The sequence below is a fragment of the Nyctereutes procyonoides genome, unplaced genomic scaffold, assembly GCF_905146905.1.
Source record: "Nyctereutes procyonoides isolate TBG_1078 unplaced genomic scaffold, NYPRO_anot_genome, whole genome shotgun sequence".
Classification (NCBI taxonomy): Eukaryota; Metazoa; Chordata; class Mammalia; order Carnivora; family Canidae; genus Nyctereutes; species Nyctereutes procyonoides.
The window spans coordinates 14,512,699-14,529,285 of NW_026575125.1; the positions used below are offsets into that span (position 1 = coordinate 14,512,699).

Below are 16,587 nucleotides of genomic sequence, written 5' to 3' on the forward strand. Positions count from 1 at the left end.
TACTGATTTAAATGAAATACATTATAGCTATATATATTTTCCTTCAACAAAGAGTAGCTGGCTCTTTTAACTTTCTCAACCTTTTTTTTTTTGTTTCTGGTAATGGTGATTATCCTAATACAGGACAGAAAAAGTGTATATATCCATCATATAGCCATATAAAACTTGTTGGAATTGGACATGATTCATTACTTAAAGATCTCACACCTACTCAATTCACTCAAATAAATAAATTTCCCATTTTCTGATATCTCTATAAATCAGAAAAAAACCTCTGAATTATAATGTTGTAATTACCTTTAAAAATAAAATTCCATCTCTGAATTGTGAATATCAATATTAAGAATGAACATTTTTGGTAGTTAAGATTTATCAAATCTAGCCTCCTGGAGGAAATTAAAGTTTCTAGAGGAGCAATTTTAATTATGCTTTAGTAAAGTCTACCCCAAAAAAGTTAGAAATTAATCTTTTTCTGTATCAAAACAACCCAAGAAGAAAATAACTATTTTTAAGAATTTTTAATTTACTTCAAAAATTATAGCTTACAAGTTGAAATAATTACTTACAATCTTAAAATAATTTATCTGAAAGCTATGCATTTACTTAAGTATGTTATGTCAGAAAACAGATAAATGAAAGACAAGTCAAGGGTTGCCAAAATCCCAGTTTATAGTTGTAAATTCCTAAGGTTTTAAAGCACAGCCACAGGCTAATTGCCCAGAGACCTGCTGCCCACCGACATTTGCGGAGGACTGAAGTTAATAGCAGGGCATGTCAATTTACTACAGGCAGTTCTCGGTGCGACATTTTGACAAAAGAACTGGGTCAGGTTACAGCCTGTTCCTATTATCACAGCAGTCTAGATTTATGGTTTCTAACACCAGCCCTACAAGAAATAATGGAAATGATGACAACACAATCCCTGCTAGACAACAGACTACAGAAAAGCATGCAATAAACCAGTCTGAAGTGACCAGAAAACTAAACATCCCTGACAATATTTAAAACGTGAGGCAGGTGTCAGTAAATTATTCATTAAGTATTTCTGAAACCTCTCAAAATCTCAACTCAAGAAATTCTCAAATCAGAGTTTCTAATCTGATTTATTTTTAAAAAATAAAAAATAATAATAAAACAAAGCAATATTTAAAGGTACTTACCAGTATCGAGTACTGCATTTTAATTCTTTTAATAACTATCAAAGATAATGTGCTCCATTTGAACAGATTTATGAAACTCTACCAAGTTAATAAAAAATTAAGGTAATACTGATCATTATTTTTCAAATAACATTTATATTGAGAAATACTCCAAATAATACTTTAAATCTTTCAAATGAAAGAAAAAAACAAGTTTCACAGTAAAAACCATGTTTACAACTGTACAAAGATAACAGAAAAAAAACACATGTGATTCAACCACAGTTACCTTAAAACTACATATATGATCAAAATCTTAAATTACCTAAAAATGATGAAAGGTGAGAAAAGTGACCAAATGATAAAGAAAATAAGAACTCTTTCAATACACATATTGAATTTAAAGACTATGCCAAGGCTACAACGTACATACCAAGCAAACGGAGCTCTTTATGACTGGAATTCTGCACCAGTTAATCCTTATGAGAAACAGAGGTTGAGAAAAATTAAATATGTATTTGAAAGACAAGAAGCAAAGAGAGTCCCACCAACCTTTCCCTGAGAAAAGAAAGTATCCTAAAGGTATGCCCTAGAATTGCAATACATCTGTCCCTTCTGAAGTTTACAATAGCACATTACCACAAAAGGTGGGCACTTTCTTTCCGCTCTTACAACAATTTGCTCCTATAAACTTAGGAAGGGGCAGAGCCACAGCCATAAACACAGGTCACAAGTAGTACGTAGTCAAATGCTATCTTCAAATGTTTCCCAGCTCTTTACTCCTAAAAAAGCTTATTTCTTTTGTTCCCCCTCTTTGGTTAAATAAGGAATTCATCTAGCTTAGTTAGGGAGATGAGTATAAAATTAAATTGAATAGTATCCTCATATAAACTGCTTAGCAGATTCTCAAATCTTTCACGTGTCATGCAATAAGACATCCTCATTTTTTATGTCAAAACCTTTCCACTATATGCCCAAAAAATGAAAAGTAGGGAAAAGGTTTAGGGATATATGTTTAGTAGAAACCATTCAGCATAAAAAAAAAATCACTCATATTATTACTTCCAAGGTGGCCAACATTTACTTAAATTAGACAACATAAAGACAAAACAAGCAAAAATGCTTTACTCATGAAATGAAAAGCAAAGAATACACACACACACACACACACACACACACACATTCCAAATCTTAGTTTCTAAAATTTTTCTCAAGTTATCTGGCTTTAAAGAACCATCACCTCTGTTATCTTTTTAAAAATGAGATGTTATCACTATAGTAAAGGCATTTCCATACTTAGAGTAACCAGTGCCCAAACTAGTTAGAGCCTGGAACACTTACCACTAAATTATATCAGCCCATTCTAACATCAGATAAACAGCAGGTTTTTTTTTCATCTATTTCTCTAAGACAAAAGGATCACAAATATTAAGACCCTAACCCAGGGAAGGGTGAACTTTTTCTTTCAAAATCATCAACATCTGCCATTTTCAAAATTTCCAGGTTTTTGGCTCCTGAAATTAACAATCACTTCAAATCCTAAGATATTTTGTAGTAATTTTCAGACATGAATAATGTTCTTAAAATTCTTAGGGGTGCCTGATTTGCTCACTCCAAGCTGCAAAACATCTCCTGGCAATGTCAGACCCATATTCACAACCACAGCCTCAACAGCTCTAACCCTGATGGCTGGCAGAGCTCATTTTGTTCATATCTTGCATATCCTAAAAACCAGGAATATGACTATGAGGAGACAAAGAAACTCCCAGAGAGGTGAACTGAAAGAGAAAATGACCTCAGATTTCCATTCACAGCTGGAATCAGAATAGAGCTGGCATAAAGGGGGAAAGGTGGAGCAGACAGGGTAACCTGGGGGAAAAAAAAAAAAGACTAGAGGCGACTAATAACTCAAATAGTAGAGGATCCCTTGCATCCTCCAGTGTTAGTTACTAAAGTTACAACAATCATTTCTATTAACCCAAAGAGAGGGGCAATAAAATATTCAAGTGAAATTTTCCTCTCCCTCCCTCTCTACCCATCGCCCCAAGAGCTCAAACTAAAATTGGGATTTGGATTTTCCTTAAATGGAACAAGGGACGTCATTTTCATTCAAAAGACTAGGTATTTACTCAGCCTTTTCAAGGCACTTTACTATCATCAATTATTTCTTGGTGAGGCAGCACAGGATTACCCTGACCATTTCAGTGATGCGGAAACAGACACCAACAGCAAAGGGAACGGGGGGCAGGAAGAGGGGAGATAGGAAGCATCTGGGAGGAACAGGCAGGCAGCTAAAAAGGAACAAACCCAAAAGAAAATGAGAGTCACATCTGGCTTATAGCTGGCCATCATAACCCTTGTTACTTTTGAGCTCAGAGATTCCTGAAACATTTTTTAAAAAGAAAGTGCTCTAAACTATCAGTTAATATTTAGTCACAAACTACACTACTTAGTCATAAAAGCAAAGTTATTTAGCATTAAAAAAGACTCCAGAGCACACAGAGATTTCAATTTATACCAATAATTCATTTTTCTTCCCAAGCCTAACCAGTATGTTTATCTGTTTGATTTAGAAAATAATCCCATAAAAATGTACAGCTTTATTTAATCATAAAGAGGCACAAAGTACCACACTAGTCAGAAATAATTCAGTTACACCCAGAATTTTGTTTAGAGAATTATGACCAAAATTCCAAACTTCTTGAATTTGCCCTTGAAATAAAATAACTATTTGTTTTACATTCGTATTGATTTTCTTAGCTATAACTTTGAAATTTCAGGAATAAACTACTGGTGTGCACACTTAAAACACCCAAAAGCCAATACTCATAGCCTCTAAATAAATGCACCTTGAACTAAACTCCATACTACAGACAGCAGAGGCACTTAATGAATATGTATTGACTGAAACAAAAAGACTGATCTATCGCCTCATGAGAAAAACTGATACCACCTCTTTAAGACTGACTCCAATGATTTTTGTACATTTCGTGACATCATAAGCTTTAAAGCAACCTCACACATAAAGTAGTTCAGTTACATTAATCCTTTTTTCCAAACAATTTCAAAACAAATCAGGTTCTCTAAAGGAAACAAGCATACATCCTTAAACTTATAAGGTTGTGATATATATGATACCCCTTCAAAATTTTCAAAGCTGTTTTAAATGTTTAACTTTTTGAAAGTATCTTTCAGACTTTTTTGAAGACTGTGGCTAAAACCACAGCCAAACAAATACAAAGCATCAGGTGAGTGCTCATAATTTCACTCCTTTCTCAAAATCCCAACTGGACTTTTTACCGAAAGCTTATTTTTGTATCCCTCTCATTAAATACACAAAACCACAGGCTGGAAAAAAAAAAACACACAACACTCATCTTTTGGAAATACGTTCTTTAATGAGTAATTAAGAATGGCTAGAAAGGCAAAATTGTGATTATTGAAGAACATTCACAAGCACTGCTATTGAAAAGAATTAAATCAATCTATGAACTATTGTTATAATACAATTAACTTGTCATAGGAAGTTGTACTCCATAAACGTTATACATCTTATAATACTCTTTCCCCAAAACAGAAATATGAATAGCCCTGGAAGCATTAGAAATGCAGCAGCATCTGCAGCTGTTTTGATAAAACTATCTCTGACAAATTTGCAAACCATATGATCTTAAGTATTCACTTTCCGTGCCTTACTTTCCCCCTACGAACAGATCCATTCACTTTCCAGAGATATCCTAACCTCACCTTAACACTTAAATCGTCAAAGCTAATCTAACTCTTCAAAATAAAAGCTAATTTCAACTTACAATCACACTTTGTAATGAATGACCAATGTTTCACAACCTTTAAAAACATCAATAGTCTTAAGCGAGGATTTGTAAATACTGGCGCTGGCCAAACATTTGGGGGCCCAGGGAGGGGGCAAATTACAGACCGCAAAGCTATGTATAACCTCAAGGCTCAAAATCTATGACATTCGCCTGCTCGCTCTCCCTCTGGCGATTTACACGGGGATGCAGCACAACCATTAGTCAGGTGGAAAGAGGAAGAAGGCTGTCCCTTAAAGGCACCAATGGTCCTTAGACCAGGTCAAGCCGCGAGAGTACAGCGGCCGCCCTGCCGCTCCACCGGAGAGTTGTAGCCCCGCTCTCCACCGCCACCTCCAACACACACGCAAGGAGGGCAGCGCCCTCCAGCCCCAATTCCCCCCCAAGCGCGAGCCACCGGCGGCCCCCCATCACCCTGCCAGAGTCCCGGGGCGCAAGTCCGACGAGCACCTGGCAGCGGGACCGGAGCCCGCGCTAAGGCACAGGCGCATCCTTCCGGGCTAACGTTTCCCTCCCAAACTCCAAAAGTTATCTCAAAAGTCCACAGAAGGCAACCGGGTGGGTTTCAGCCCAGACCACGCAAAGTCATCCCTGCCCCTCAGCCCCACCGCCTACCGGCGCTGCCCCGGGGCCGCAGATCGGCCCCCCCAGGCCAGCTCCACCCACAGCAAGAGGATGCTCAGGAGGGTGCTGTCCGCGCTTCGGGCCCGGGGGCCGCTCGAGAGCAACACGGCAACCAAACGCCGCGCGAGGGATGGGCCAGTGAACCGCGACGGGGCCCCGGGGAAAAGCGAGGGGCTGCGCAAAAGCAGCTGTGGGGCGTCGCGGGGGGCGCTGAGTGGGGCAGGGGAGCCCCGGCCTCCGGGAGGAGGCTGCCCAAGGTGGGCCACGGTCGAGCTAAGGCCGGACCCGGCGGGGCAGTTAAGGGGGCGTTACTCGCGCGGGACGCGCCGCGAAGGGCTCCCGGCCACCCGCCCGCCCGCGGGCAACGACCAGAGGCCGGATGCCACGGCTCCGCCTCTCTGGTCCTCACGGGGCCCGGAGTCGCCACGTACCTCGGGTCTCGTCGGCCACAGGAGCGAAAATGTCACACGGGTCCCGCGAACCGGTACCGGTCTTCACACCGCCGCCGCCATGTTTGAGAAGCCGCGCGCGGAGCCGCGCATGCCCCGCAACCGCCACCGCCGCCCCGCCCCCGCCCCTGCCGGCCCGCGTGCCCTGCGGTTGCCGCAAGCACGCCCTACGACCGCGGCCGCGTGCGGGGCCCGGACTGGGGGCGCGGGCGGAAGGCGGCGCGAGCGGCGGCGGGGGCGAGACGCTGGGAGCCCAGGAAAGCCTTTGCTACTTTTCCTCCATCCTCCCCCCCGCTGTCTGCGCCTCCCGCCAAAAAGAGGCCAGTCGCAGCCCGTGCACCCAAGACCGTGATGGGCCCCCCAAGGACACCCCGGGGTCCGCGTCAGGTTCCATCGCGGGCACTCGCTCCCCTTGGCCATCGCCCTTGACTCTTGCTCACCAGCCACGCCGTCCACGCACCGAAAAGCAGCCAGGCGCTTCCCTAGGAACTGAAGCAAGTTCGATGAACAAGGAAAATGCAACTCTTTATAAAAGCAGCTTGAGCAAAGCCACTCCTTCGCGGGTTGCAGCATATTCCTTGAAACAGTTTTGTTTTTTGTTTTTTTCCCATGGCTTTTTCCCATGCATTCCCCTGCAGCCCCACATTCTGAATTTAGTTGTTCCTCTAAACCCAGGCTTAAGCTAACGGGACTGGATTAACCTGGAGGGGGAAATAATTTGCTCCCTGGTTTGGGAGTGCTTGGGAACGTCCTGGAGAATGCATTTTGGGGTCTCTGCTTTATCCTCCTCGCCCGGGTGCAGGGGGGTTGTGCAGGTGGACGTTGCACCCAGCCGAAGGGGGCGGTTGTAAAAGTAACCCCGAAAAAGGCCAGGATGCCCCTCGCACAAAATATAGCAAACAGAAAACCCGAGAAAAACATTTCATCCCTCGTTGTGAGCTTGGGTATAAACAGATTTAAAACTTTTGTTTGAAAAATAATACAATGTGCTGTGTTAGCACAAAGTAACCCATTGGCAGGCCTTCTCTCTCCAACTCTGAAAAGCTGGATGTAGGCTTTGCATTTGTAATCACCTTAACTTAGCATATAGGGCATACTGTATTTCAAAAATCATAATTAGAGGGCAGCCCAGGTGGCTCAGCGTTTTAGGGCCGCCTTCAGCCCAGGGCCTGATCCTGGAGTCCCGGGATCAAGTCCCACGTCAGGCTCCCTGCATGGAGCCTGCTTCTCCTTCTGCCTGTGTCTATGCCTCCCTCTCTCTCTCTCTCTCTGTGTCTCTCATGAATAAATAAATAAAATCTTAAAGAATATATATATATATAAATCATAATAAGGAAATTGAAGCCTAAAACTAAAAAACAAAAAATGTGGAATATAAACATCTTCCACAATACAGAAATTATTTTCATACAGAACTTTTACAATATTAAACGAAGGCCAAGTTAAAGTTTTCTGGGAGTATTTTTTTTTATTGTATTTAAGCATTGGCAAATGGCACAAAATCAAACTGCTGAAATGTTAGTGCGAAATTCATAAAAACTTTAAGACAAAACAAAAACTAGGCCACTGTTATCCAAATATTTTTTTGTTTTTGTTTTTTTTGTTGTTGTTGTTATCCAAATATTAACGAGAAATTTGGCCGTATCGATTGTACAATATATACCACAAAGAAGGGAATGTAAAAATGGTCCAAGATGAAAGTCCAAAATGTTTTTAAAAGCCAGAAAGATACCTTTAAGAGAAAAAATAAATAAACAGGTTTAATCTAAGCAGATCCTTAGTATGGGCTAGAGCAAGGCTTGGGGGTATGAGGGAGCTTAAACTTTTATTTTTTTAAAGATTTCGTTTTTATTTATCCATGAGAGACACAGAAAGAAAGGGGCAGAGACACAGGCAGAGGGAGAAGCAGGCTCCATGCCGGGAGCCCAACGTGGGACTCGATCCCGGGTCTCCAGGATCAGGCCCTGGGCCAAAGGTGGTGCTAAACCACTGAGCCACCCGGGCTGCCCGGGAGCTTAAATTTTTAATTACAGGCCATCATCTTTCTAACACTTATGCAATAGGAAAATTTGAAATTCATCTCTACATTCTGTATTAGAAAGACTTGGGTTGTCCACTTAGGCATCTTTTACTTCTACGGACCCTTTATCAAGATGTAGCAATACTACTCTGATTGTTAAATTGCCTGTCTCAAGGCACCTCATCTACTTCCCATATAACTGTTTTTAATATGAAATTACTGAAGCTGGGGATCCCTGGGTGGCTCAGCGGTTTCGCGCCTGCCTTTGGCCCAGGGCGTGGTCCTGGAGTCCCGGGATCGAGTCCTGCGTCGGGCTCCCTGCATGGAGCCTGCTTCTCCCTTGGCCTGTGTCTCTGCCTCTCTCTATCATGAAGAAATAAACAAAATATTTTTTTAAAAATAAAGAAATTACTGAAGCCCTTACTCTAAAAATATACTTCGCATTATCTATATTAGAACATCTTATCAGTAACTATGTTCATCAAAGCATTTATAGAAGTGTGACTGTTACTTTAAATATAAGTTATTGATAATGATGACAACTACCATGTGCTGAGAATCTTGTTAGCCTCCTTAGATATGTAATTGTCAATTTTCATCATATTCTTCCACAAAATTCTTACGAGGTAGGTGCTCTTATTCTCCATTTATAGATGAGGAAATTGAGTATTAAACAGTAAGTAAGGGATCCCTGGGTGGCACAGCGGTTTGGCGCCTGCCTTTGGCCCAGGGCGCGATCCTGGAGACCCGGGATCGAATCCCACGTCGGGCTCCCGGGGCATGGAGCCTGCTTCTCCCTCTGCCTATGTCTCTGCCTCTGTGTGTGTGTGTGTGTGACTATCATAAATAAATAAAAATTTTTAAAAATCTTATTAAAAAATAAATAGTAAGTGGCAGTATCAGCTTCTGAACATACATATACCTGAACCTTTCCTATCCCTTTTACCCTGTCCTGAATCGTATACTTTCACCATAGATTATGTATATAAACGTTTAATAATAATTCTTTTATGGGATCCCTGGGTGGCGCAGCGGTTTGGCGCCTGCCTTTGGCCCAGGGCGCGATCCTGGAGACCCGGGATCGAATCCCATGTCGGGCTCCCGGTGCATGGAGCCTGCTTCTCCCTCTACCTCTCTCTCTTTCTCTCTCTGTGACTATCATAAATAAATAAAAATTTAAAAAAAAATAATAATAATAATTCTTTTATGTACTCATACTCTGCTTTTTCCTTTCCGGTTTTGCCAAAATACACTTGAGACTGCTTTTTTTTTTCAGATTTTTATTTATTTATTCATGAGAGACACAGAGAGAGAGGCAGAGACACAGACAGAGTGTCTCCCTGTGGGGAGCCCAACATGGGACTCAATCCCAGGACCCCGGGATCACAACCTTAGCCAAAGGCAGATGTTCAACCACTGCACCACCCAGGCGCCCCCGAGACTGCTTTTTAATGATGTTAGCATAGATCAGAACATCACTGTTTCTTTTACATTTTATGGAAGCACCTTGCACATAGTACGAATTTGGTAAATATTTGTTGAATAGATGAATGAGTACCTACCATTATGACATTCAATTAATTTTGCTTAGAAAATGTGAAAAAAAGGAGAATACACGTACTGAAAGAACAAGAACTAAGGCTAGCAAAATCCAAATTTTCATGATTATTTTTCACGTCTCAGATTTGTTTCTGTCCATTTGCTCCTATAGTTCTGACTCAGCCCAAAACCTGTGACAACCTTAAAAAAGAAACGGTCATCCTCACTCTGCCCAAATCCAATGCAAAATACTCCTGTATCACAAGTGTGTTTGATTACTTCCCTTTCTACCTTTCTTTAGAATTTAATATTAGTTCACAGAATAAAGATGGTTTTATCTAGATGAGCAAAATTTAATCTAGATTCCCATCAGCATACATGCTTATATTGAAATGATGTTACTTGCATAGGAAAAGTTAACGTTTCAGGATGATTAGTGAAGACTCCCTCTAGTTTTTCCACTTCATGCACTCCTTTTCCCTAAAACACAGAAGCCTAACTAAACCTGGCAGAGGCTAGAGATCTAAGGTATTCCTGGTAAACTCACCAGTCATACTGTTACCTTAGGGGAAAAATGCATGTAGTAGGTACTAAATAACAAATGAACAGTATCTGAGTTAACAAATATTTTCAGATCTTTGTTTCTAACAAAATGCCCCTTTTCTCTCCATTAAACCAAGAACATGATATAAATTGTTTCTAGTATTGTTGATAAACCTCTTTGCCTAACTTCAAAATAGTAACCTCCTTGGAAAAATATCAAGAAGTGAAGTTGTGATGTGAAGAGAGACTCTAGTCTAACCAGAAGACTATCTTGTCAAAGGACAAAGCTGTATCAGGAAGTCCAAACTCTTGTCTTGAATCCCAATTCTATCATCCACTAACCAGAATTCTTTAGAACTTTCCATGCCTCAGCTTTTTTCATTTTAAAAATAAGGATAATAGAATCTGCCACACTTACTTCACAGATGGGAAAGTGCTGTTCGTATCTATCAGAAAACCAAACCATGGTCTTTCCTTAATGGAACCCACATTTTTTTAAAAAACATAAATTAGTCTTTTACCAACAAAATGTGTGAAACTGAAGCTGACTTTGGCCAAGTCAGGTACTCTATATGCTGTGAAAACTGGCATAAACTCAGTGAACTTCATACAGTACACTTGGGCATTATTACATTCCCTCAGTCCTTCATTCAAACACCAAGCATTTATTGAATGCTTGTTGTATGCAGCTGTGCTTGGGATGAGGCTACCAAGATGTCTAAGAGAAATTGAATACTCCAGGATCTCACACCCAGTTCAAAGAAGAGAGAGAGAGATTACTCACATAGATTTTAAGATCTTCAAAATAGGGCAGCCCGGGTGGCTCAGCGGTTTAGCGCCGCCTTCAACCCAAGGCGTGATCCTGGGGACCCAGGATGGAGTCCCATGTCGGGCTCCCTGCATGGAGCCTGCTTCTCCCTCTGCCTGGGTCTCTGCCTCTCTCTCTCTGTCTCTCATGAATAAAAAAATAAAATTAAAAACAAATCTTCAAAATAAGTAGGGTCTCTTTTCACACCCTTCATCCTCTCAAAGTTTTATTTTGTTTAAAGATTTATTTATTTGAGAGAGAGGGAGCAGGGCAAAGGGGCAGAGAAGGAAAGAAGCAGACTCCCTGCTGAGCCCGATCCCTCCCTGAGATCATGACCTGGACCGAAACCAAGAGGGGAGTACTTAACCAACCTGACCCATCCAGATGCCCCTCATAGCAAACATTTTTAGATGTACCCATATAATATTGTATAAACTGGGACGCCTGGGTGGCTCAGTGGCTGAGTGTCTGCCTTTTACTCAGGGTGTCATCCCAGTGTCCGGGATCGAGTCCCACGTCGGGCTCCCTACATGGATCCTGCTTCTCCCTCTGCCTGTGTCTCTGCCTCTCTCTCTCCCTGTGTCTTTCATGAATAAATAAAAAAATATTGTATTAACTAGATGAACAAAATTGCAATTGTTCAGCTGACAGAATGTCCTTTGCACATTCAATTAAAACATTTATTAATTTTGTTTTTACACTTTTTGTGCTGGTCATTCTGCATTTGAACCATCATCTATCCCATGAATTTTCACCCTTCTTTGCCTTAGATTCAGTGCCCCAGGGGACTTAACCTTCAGTAGTGGATCACTCTGCACAGTTGGTTTGGCCAACAGCAGGCACCATCAGGAGTGATCGAAGTCACCTATATGGGGTCTGGGGGCAGTTCTTCCCTAAGCCTTCCCTGCCTATGATCTGTCTAGTAGTAGTGATAGCTCCATGACAGCTCCAAGGAAAGGCTCCTCTTTCAGGGGCTGGTCCTCACTGGGTCTCCAGGAGTGAACAGGCACAGCTTTCAGTTTCCAGGTTTTGCCTAATCCCTGGGCAACTGCTGTATCTCTCAATAGTTCCCTTAAACTTCCCCACACCTCTGTAAATAATTCATTCATTTCTCTTCAAAATCACATGTAACTGTACTTTGTTCCTGCTGGGACTATTATTGAAATGCTTTTCTTTTCATTATATCGAGCCAACCAACTGAGAGGATAGGGTAGGGTCTTCAAGGTCTTACATTTCTGTAAATCGTCTGAGAATTTATATTTGAGGCACTATGTATAGCAACTACAGGTTTCATCACCTGTCGTATGTAATCAAGTCGCTATAATACTGTGAACTAACAGTGGGTAAAATCAACTGGAGATATTGTCGTAGAGTGAAGGTTAAAGAAGGTAATGGACGGGGGCACCTGGGTGGCTCAGTGGCTGAGTGTCTGCCTTCGGCGGGGTCCTGGGATCGAGTCTCACATTGGGCTCCCCACAGGGAGCCTCCTTCTCCCTCTGCCTGTGTCTCTGCCTCTTTCTGTGTCTCTCATGAATAAATAAATAAAATCATTTTTTAAAAAAGAAGATAATGTATGAACAGCACCTAAATACTGCCTGTTTATTGATAATAAACCACAATTACTAGTTCCCCATGTGCCTATTTCTTAAGAGGGTAAAGGTAACATTTGAACTGAAAAGGGGAGAATGAAAAGTTTGCCAAATAGACGTGGAAGCTCATAGGGAATAGCATGTGTGCAAAGTAATGAAGTCACTGCATGGTCTTTCAACAATGAAAAGTTCATTGTGCCAAACAAAATAAGAAGGGGTCAATTTTTTTTATTATTATTTGACAGAGACAGAGAGAGAGCACAAGCAGGAAGCAGCAGGCAGAGGGAGAAGCGGACTCCCCACTGAGCAGGGAACCTGATGCAGGGCTCTATCCCAGGACCCTGGGATCATGACCTGAGCTGAAGGCAGAGGCTTCACCAACTGAGCCACCCAGGCGTCCCAGAGGGGGTCAATTTAGAGAGGACTTTAAGGGCCAGGCTAAGGTGTTTGTACCTTATTCAGCGAATGACAGGGTACCTTTAAGAAGAGGAGTTGTAGAGCACCCCACATTGGGCTCCCTGCATGGAGCCTACTTCTCCCTCTGCCTATGTCTCTGCCTCTCTCTTTGTATCTCTCATGAACCAATGAATAAAATATTTCTTTTATTTTTTAAATGAACAAAACAAGTATGGTATCTATCTGGGCTTTATTTTTTTTCCAACTGAACTTTAACCTACATGCAATAAAATGCACAAATCATAAATGCACAACTCAATTAAGTTTTACACAGATATGCACCTAAGAACTCACACAAACATCGAGGTATAATTTTCAGCACCCCAGAAAATCTTATGACTCCTCCCGGTCAAGAACACCCCCCACCCCACCATTATTCTGGTTTCTATCATTACAGATTAGTTTTGCCTGTTCTTGGGTATCTTATCAATGGACTCATACATTGTGTCTAGCATCTTTCACTTCACAGCATGTCCCCAAGCTTCACCCGTTGTTGAAGCATCACCCTTACACTTAGCACGTCTTACAATTTTGCTGTCCCCTTTTCCACAAGCTGTTCTTTTTGACTAAAGTTACTGAAATTTGTCTTACAATTATTTTCTCTTTCTTATGATGAGTTCTCTTTAAGGCAGTAGTTTGGCCTCCAATTACATTAAAGCTTATTATCTTGATAATGAACACTTTGCTTGGGCGGCCCCGGTGGCTCAGTGGTTTAGCGCCGCCTTCAGCCCAGGGTGTGATCCTGGAGACCCAGGATCGAGTCCCATGTTGGGCTCCCTGTATGGAGCCTGCTCCTCCCTCTGCCTGTGTCTCTGCCTCTTGCTCTCTCCCTGTGTCTCTCATGAATGAATAAATAAAATTTAAAAAAAAAAGATTAAAAGATTAAAAAAATGAGCACTTTGCTTCATTCAAAGCCAAGAGCAAGTTTCACTTCATACCTGTGCCAGGAACTGTGTCGGTCAACTATTGACCCTTCTCTTTTGGATCCGCTGTGTAAATACAGATTTGTAAACCAACATGGTAGTTGGGAAGACAAATATTTAGAGACTCTGCATTTCCATGTATTCCATAGATTTGGGCACTTGGGTTTTGTTTGTTGTTTGCCTCTGCCTTGCCAAAAACACACAAGTAAAAATTAAGCAAACAACCAAGAGAAATTGTTGTAAGGGCCAAAAGGCAAACTAATATAGATAATAATGGAAATAGCAGGCAACGGTATTTGACAAAAGTGAGAGTGTAATCAGGGGAGTGTGAGTTCAAGAGAATTGGGAAAATGGTGGATAAAAGGAGTCACCTGCCTACTTCTGAAGGCCAAGGTGACTGGGAACCTATGAGATAGCATACAGCATTTTGTTGTCCTGTGAAGTATGCAATGTCCTCTGCTCCTTGACCGGTTCAATCCATCCTTTCCACTCTTTTGTGCATACTGTTGTCTTTGCTGGTTTACCTCTTCCACTTCCCTGAGACCCCTCACCATTCATTTCCCATCCATCCCCGGTCTTTCCTGGGCCGGCCTCCTTAGGTCTTCTTGAGTCCTGGTGCCATCTTGTGACCCTCTCACTTCTGGTCCCGATGATACTTTCACTCTGGCTGTGTTACCACTCCTAATACAGCTTGCAGTTCACCAACCTAGGTCTTTGGAAGTCTTTTAAGTCATAATACTTAGCATTAACTATTTTTCTCTTATGTGGGTATGTGTGTTTAATTTTTTTTAATACACAAAATTAGGGGTGCCGAGCTGGCTCAGTCAGTGGAGCATGCAACTCTTGATCTCCGGTTTCTGAGTTAGAGCACCATGTTGGCTGTAGAGGTTACTCAAAAATAAAATCTTAAAAAATAAAATAAATAAAATAAAACAAAATCTTTAAAAATAAATAAAGGGGCACCTGGGTGGCTCAGTCAGTTAAGCATCTGACTCCGGGTTTCACCTAAGGTCATGGTCTCAAGGTCATGAGATTAGGCATCACATCAGGCTCCCAGCTGAGTGTGGTGTCTGCTTAGGATTCTCTCTCTCCTCCCTGCCCTCTGTTCATGTGCTTGCACATTCTCTCTCAAAAAAAATTTTTTTTTAATAGTAAAAGTTGACTCTCTTTACAACATAACTGCATTACTGCTCTATTGCTGCTATGACAAATTACCACAAACTTATCAGTTTAAAACAACAGAAGTTTAGGGGCACCTGGCTGCCTCAGTCAGTGGAGCGTGACTTCCTTGATCTGGGAGTTGTAAATTCGAGCCCCATATTGGGTGTAGAGATTATTTAAAAAATAAAATTTCTTTTTAAGCCATATTTTTAAAATTATTTTTTAAAGATTTTATCTATTTATTGTTGTTTGTTTGACAGCGAGAGTGAGAAAGCACAAGAGGGGGGGCAGCAGAGGGAGAGGGAGAAGTAGGCTCCTCCCTGAGCAGGGAGCCCAATGCAGGGTTTGAAGTGAACTGAAGGCAGGCACTTAATTAACCAACTGAGCCACCTCGGTGCCCCTAAAATCTTTTTAAGATTTATTTATTTATTTGAGAGAGGGAGAGAGAGAGAGAGAGAGAGAGAGAGAGAGAGAGAGAGAGAGCAGGGGGAGGGGCAGAAGGAGAGAGAGAGAAATCCTCAAGCTGACTCCCTACTGAGTGTGGAGACAGACTTCAGGCTGGATCCCAGGACCCCAAAATCATGACCTGAGGTGAAATCAAGAGTCAGCTGCTCAACCAACTTAGCCACCCAGGTGCCCCCAAAATAAAATCTTCAAACAAAACAAAAAGCCCTCAGAAGTTTATTATATTATAGTTCCAAAGGTCAGAAGTCCAAAATGGATAGGCAGGGCTGTGTTCTTTTTGGAGTCTCTAGAGGAGAATTGGTTTCCTTGCCTTTTCCAGTTGTTTTTTTTTTTTTTTTCAGTTTTATACCTTTATTTGACAATCAGTGATTAGTTCTCATCCACATTAACAGTCTGTAGATTTTTGAAAGTGGTGACAGGTAAGTAGGTAACCAGCGTGTAGAGCTTGTTTGGTGAATCTTCATCCTCGTTACGTTTTCTGGACAACCGCACATGGACATGGATACGGTACGGAACATTCCTTATTCCTTTGGCCCAGACACCTTTGTTGAGCCTGGTGTCAATGTGCACATCTGGAGTTCCCATCTTCTTCATGGCAAATTTCCGGATCTCTTTGAGTGCCCGAGGGGCACGCTTCTTGAAACCCACCCCGTGGATACGTTTGTGAATGTTGATGGCGTATTCTCTGGTCGCTACCTCATTGAGGGCCGAACGGCCCTTCTTCTCGCCACCCTTCTTTGCAGGAGCCATTCTGCCGGGCCCTAGTTGGAAGGCGCCTTTTCCAGTTTTAGACACCACCTGCATTCATTGGCTTGTGGCTGCTTCCTCCATCTTCAAAGCCAGCAGTATAGCATCTTCCAACCTCCCTCTCTCTCACTCTGACCTTTGCTTGAATTGTCACATCTCCTCTGACTCTGACTCTCCTAACCCATTTTTCCTGCATAAGGACCCTGTGATTATACTGGGCACACCTGGGTAATCCAAGTAATTTCTCCATTTGACACCCTGAATCACATCTGCAAAGTCCCTTTTGTCACATGT

The 16,587-nt window shown here is 41.9% G+C and overlaps 2 protein-coding genes across 2 annotated transcripts in view; both read right to left on the reverse strand.

Annotated features, from left to right (window-relative positions):
- Positions 1–6,047, reverse strand: part of SCML2 (Scm polycomb group protein like 2) — a 98,722-nt gene extending 92,675 nt beyond the window's left edge. Inside the window, exon 1 of the mRNA XM_055337339.1 lies at positions 6,025–6,047. The gene's annotated coding sequence lies outside the window, so the exon portion shown is untranslated. The remainder of the gene's footprint in view (positions 1–6,024) is intronic.
- A 9,835-nt stretch (positions 6,048–15,882) lies between these two features.
- On the reverse strand, positions 15,883–16,305 carry LOC129518575 (60S ribosomal protein L31-like). The gene has a single exon (XM_055338743.1). It carries the CDS (start codon positions 16,294–16,296, stop codon positions 15,916–15,918), a length of 381 nt encoding a protein of 126 aa, XP_055194718.1. The 5' UTR covers positions 16,297–16,305; the 3' UTR covers positions 15,883–15,915.
- Positions 16,306–16,587: the final 282 nt, after the last annotated feature.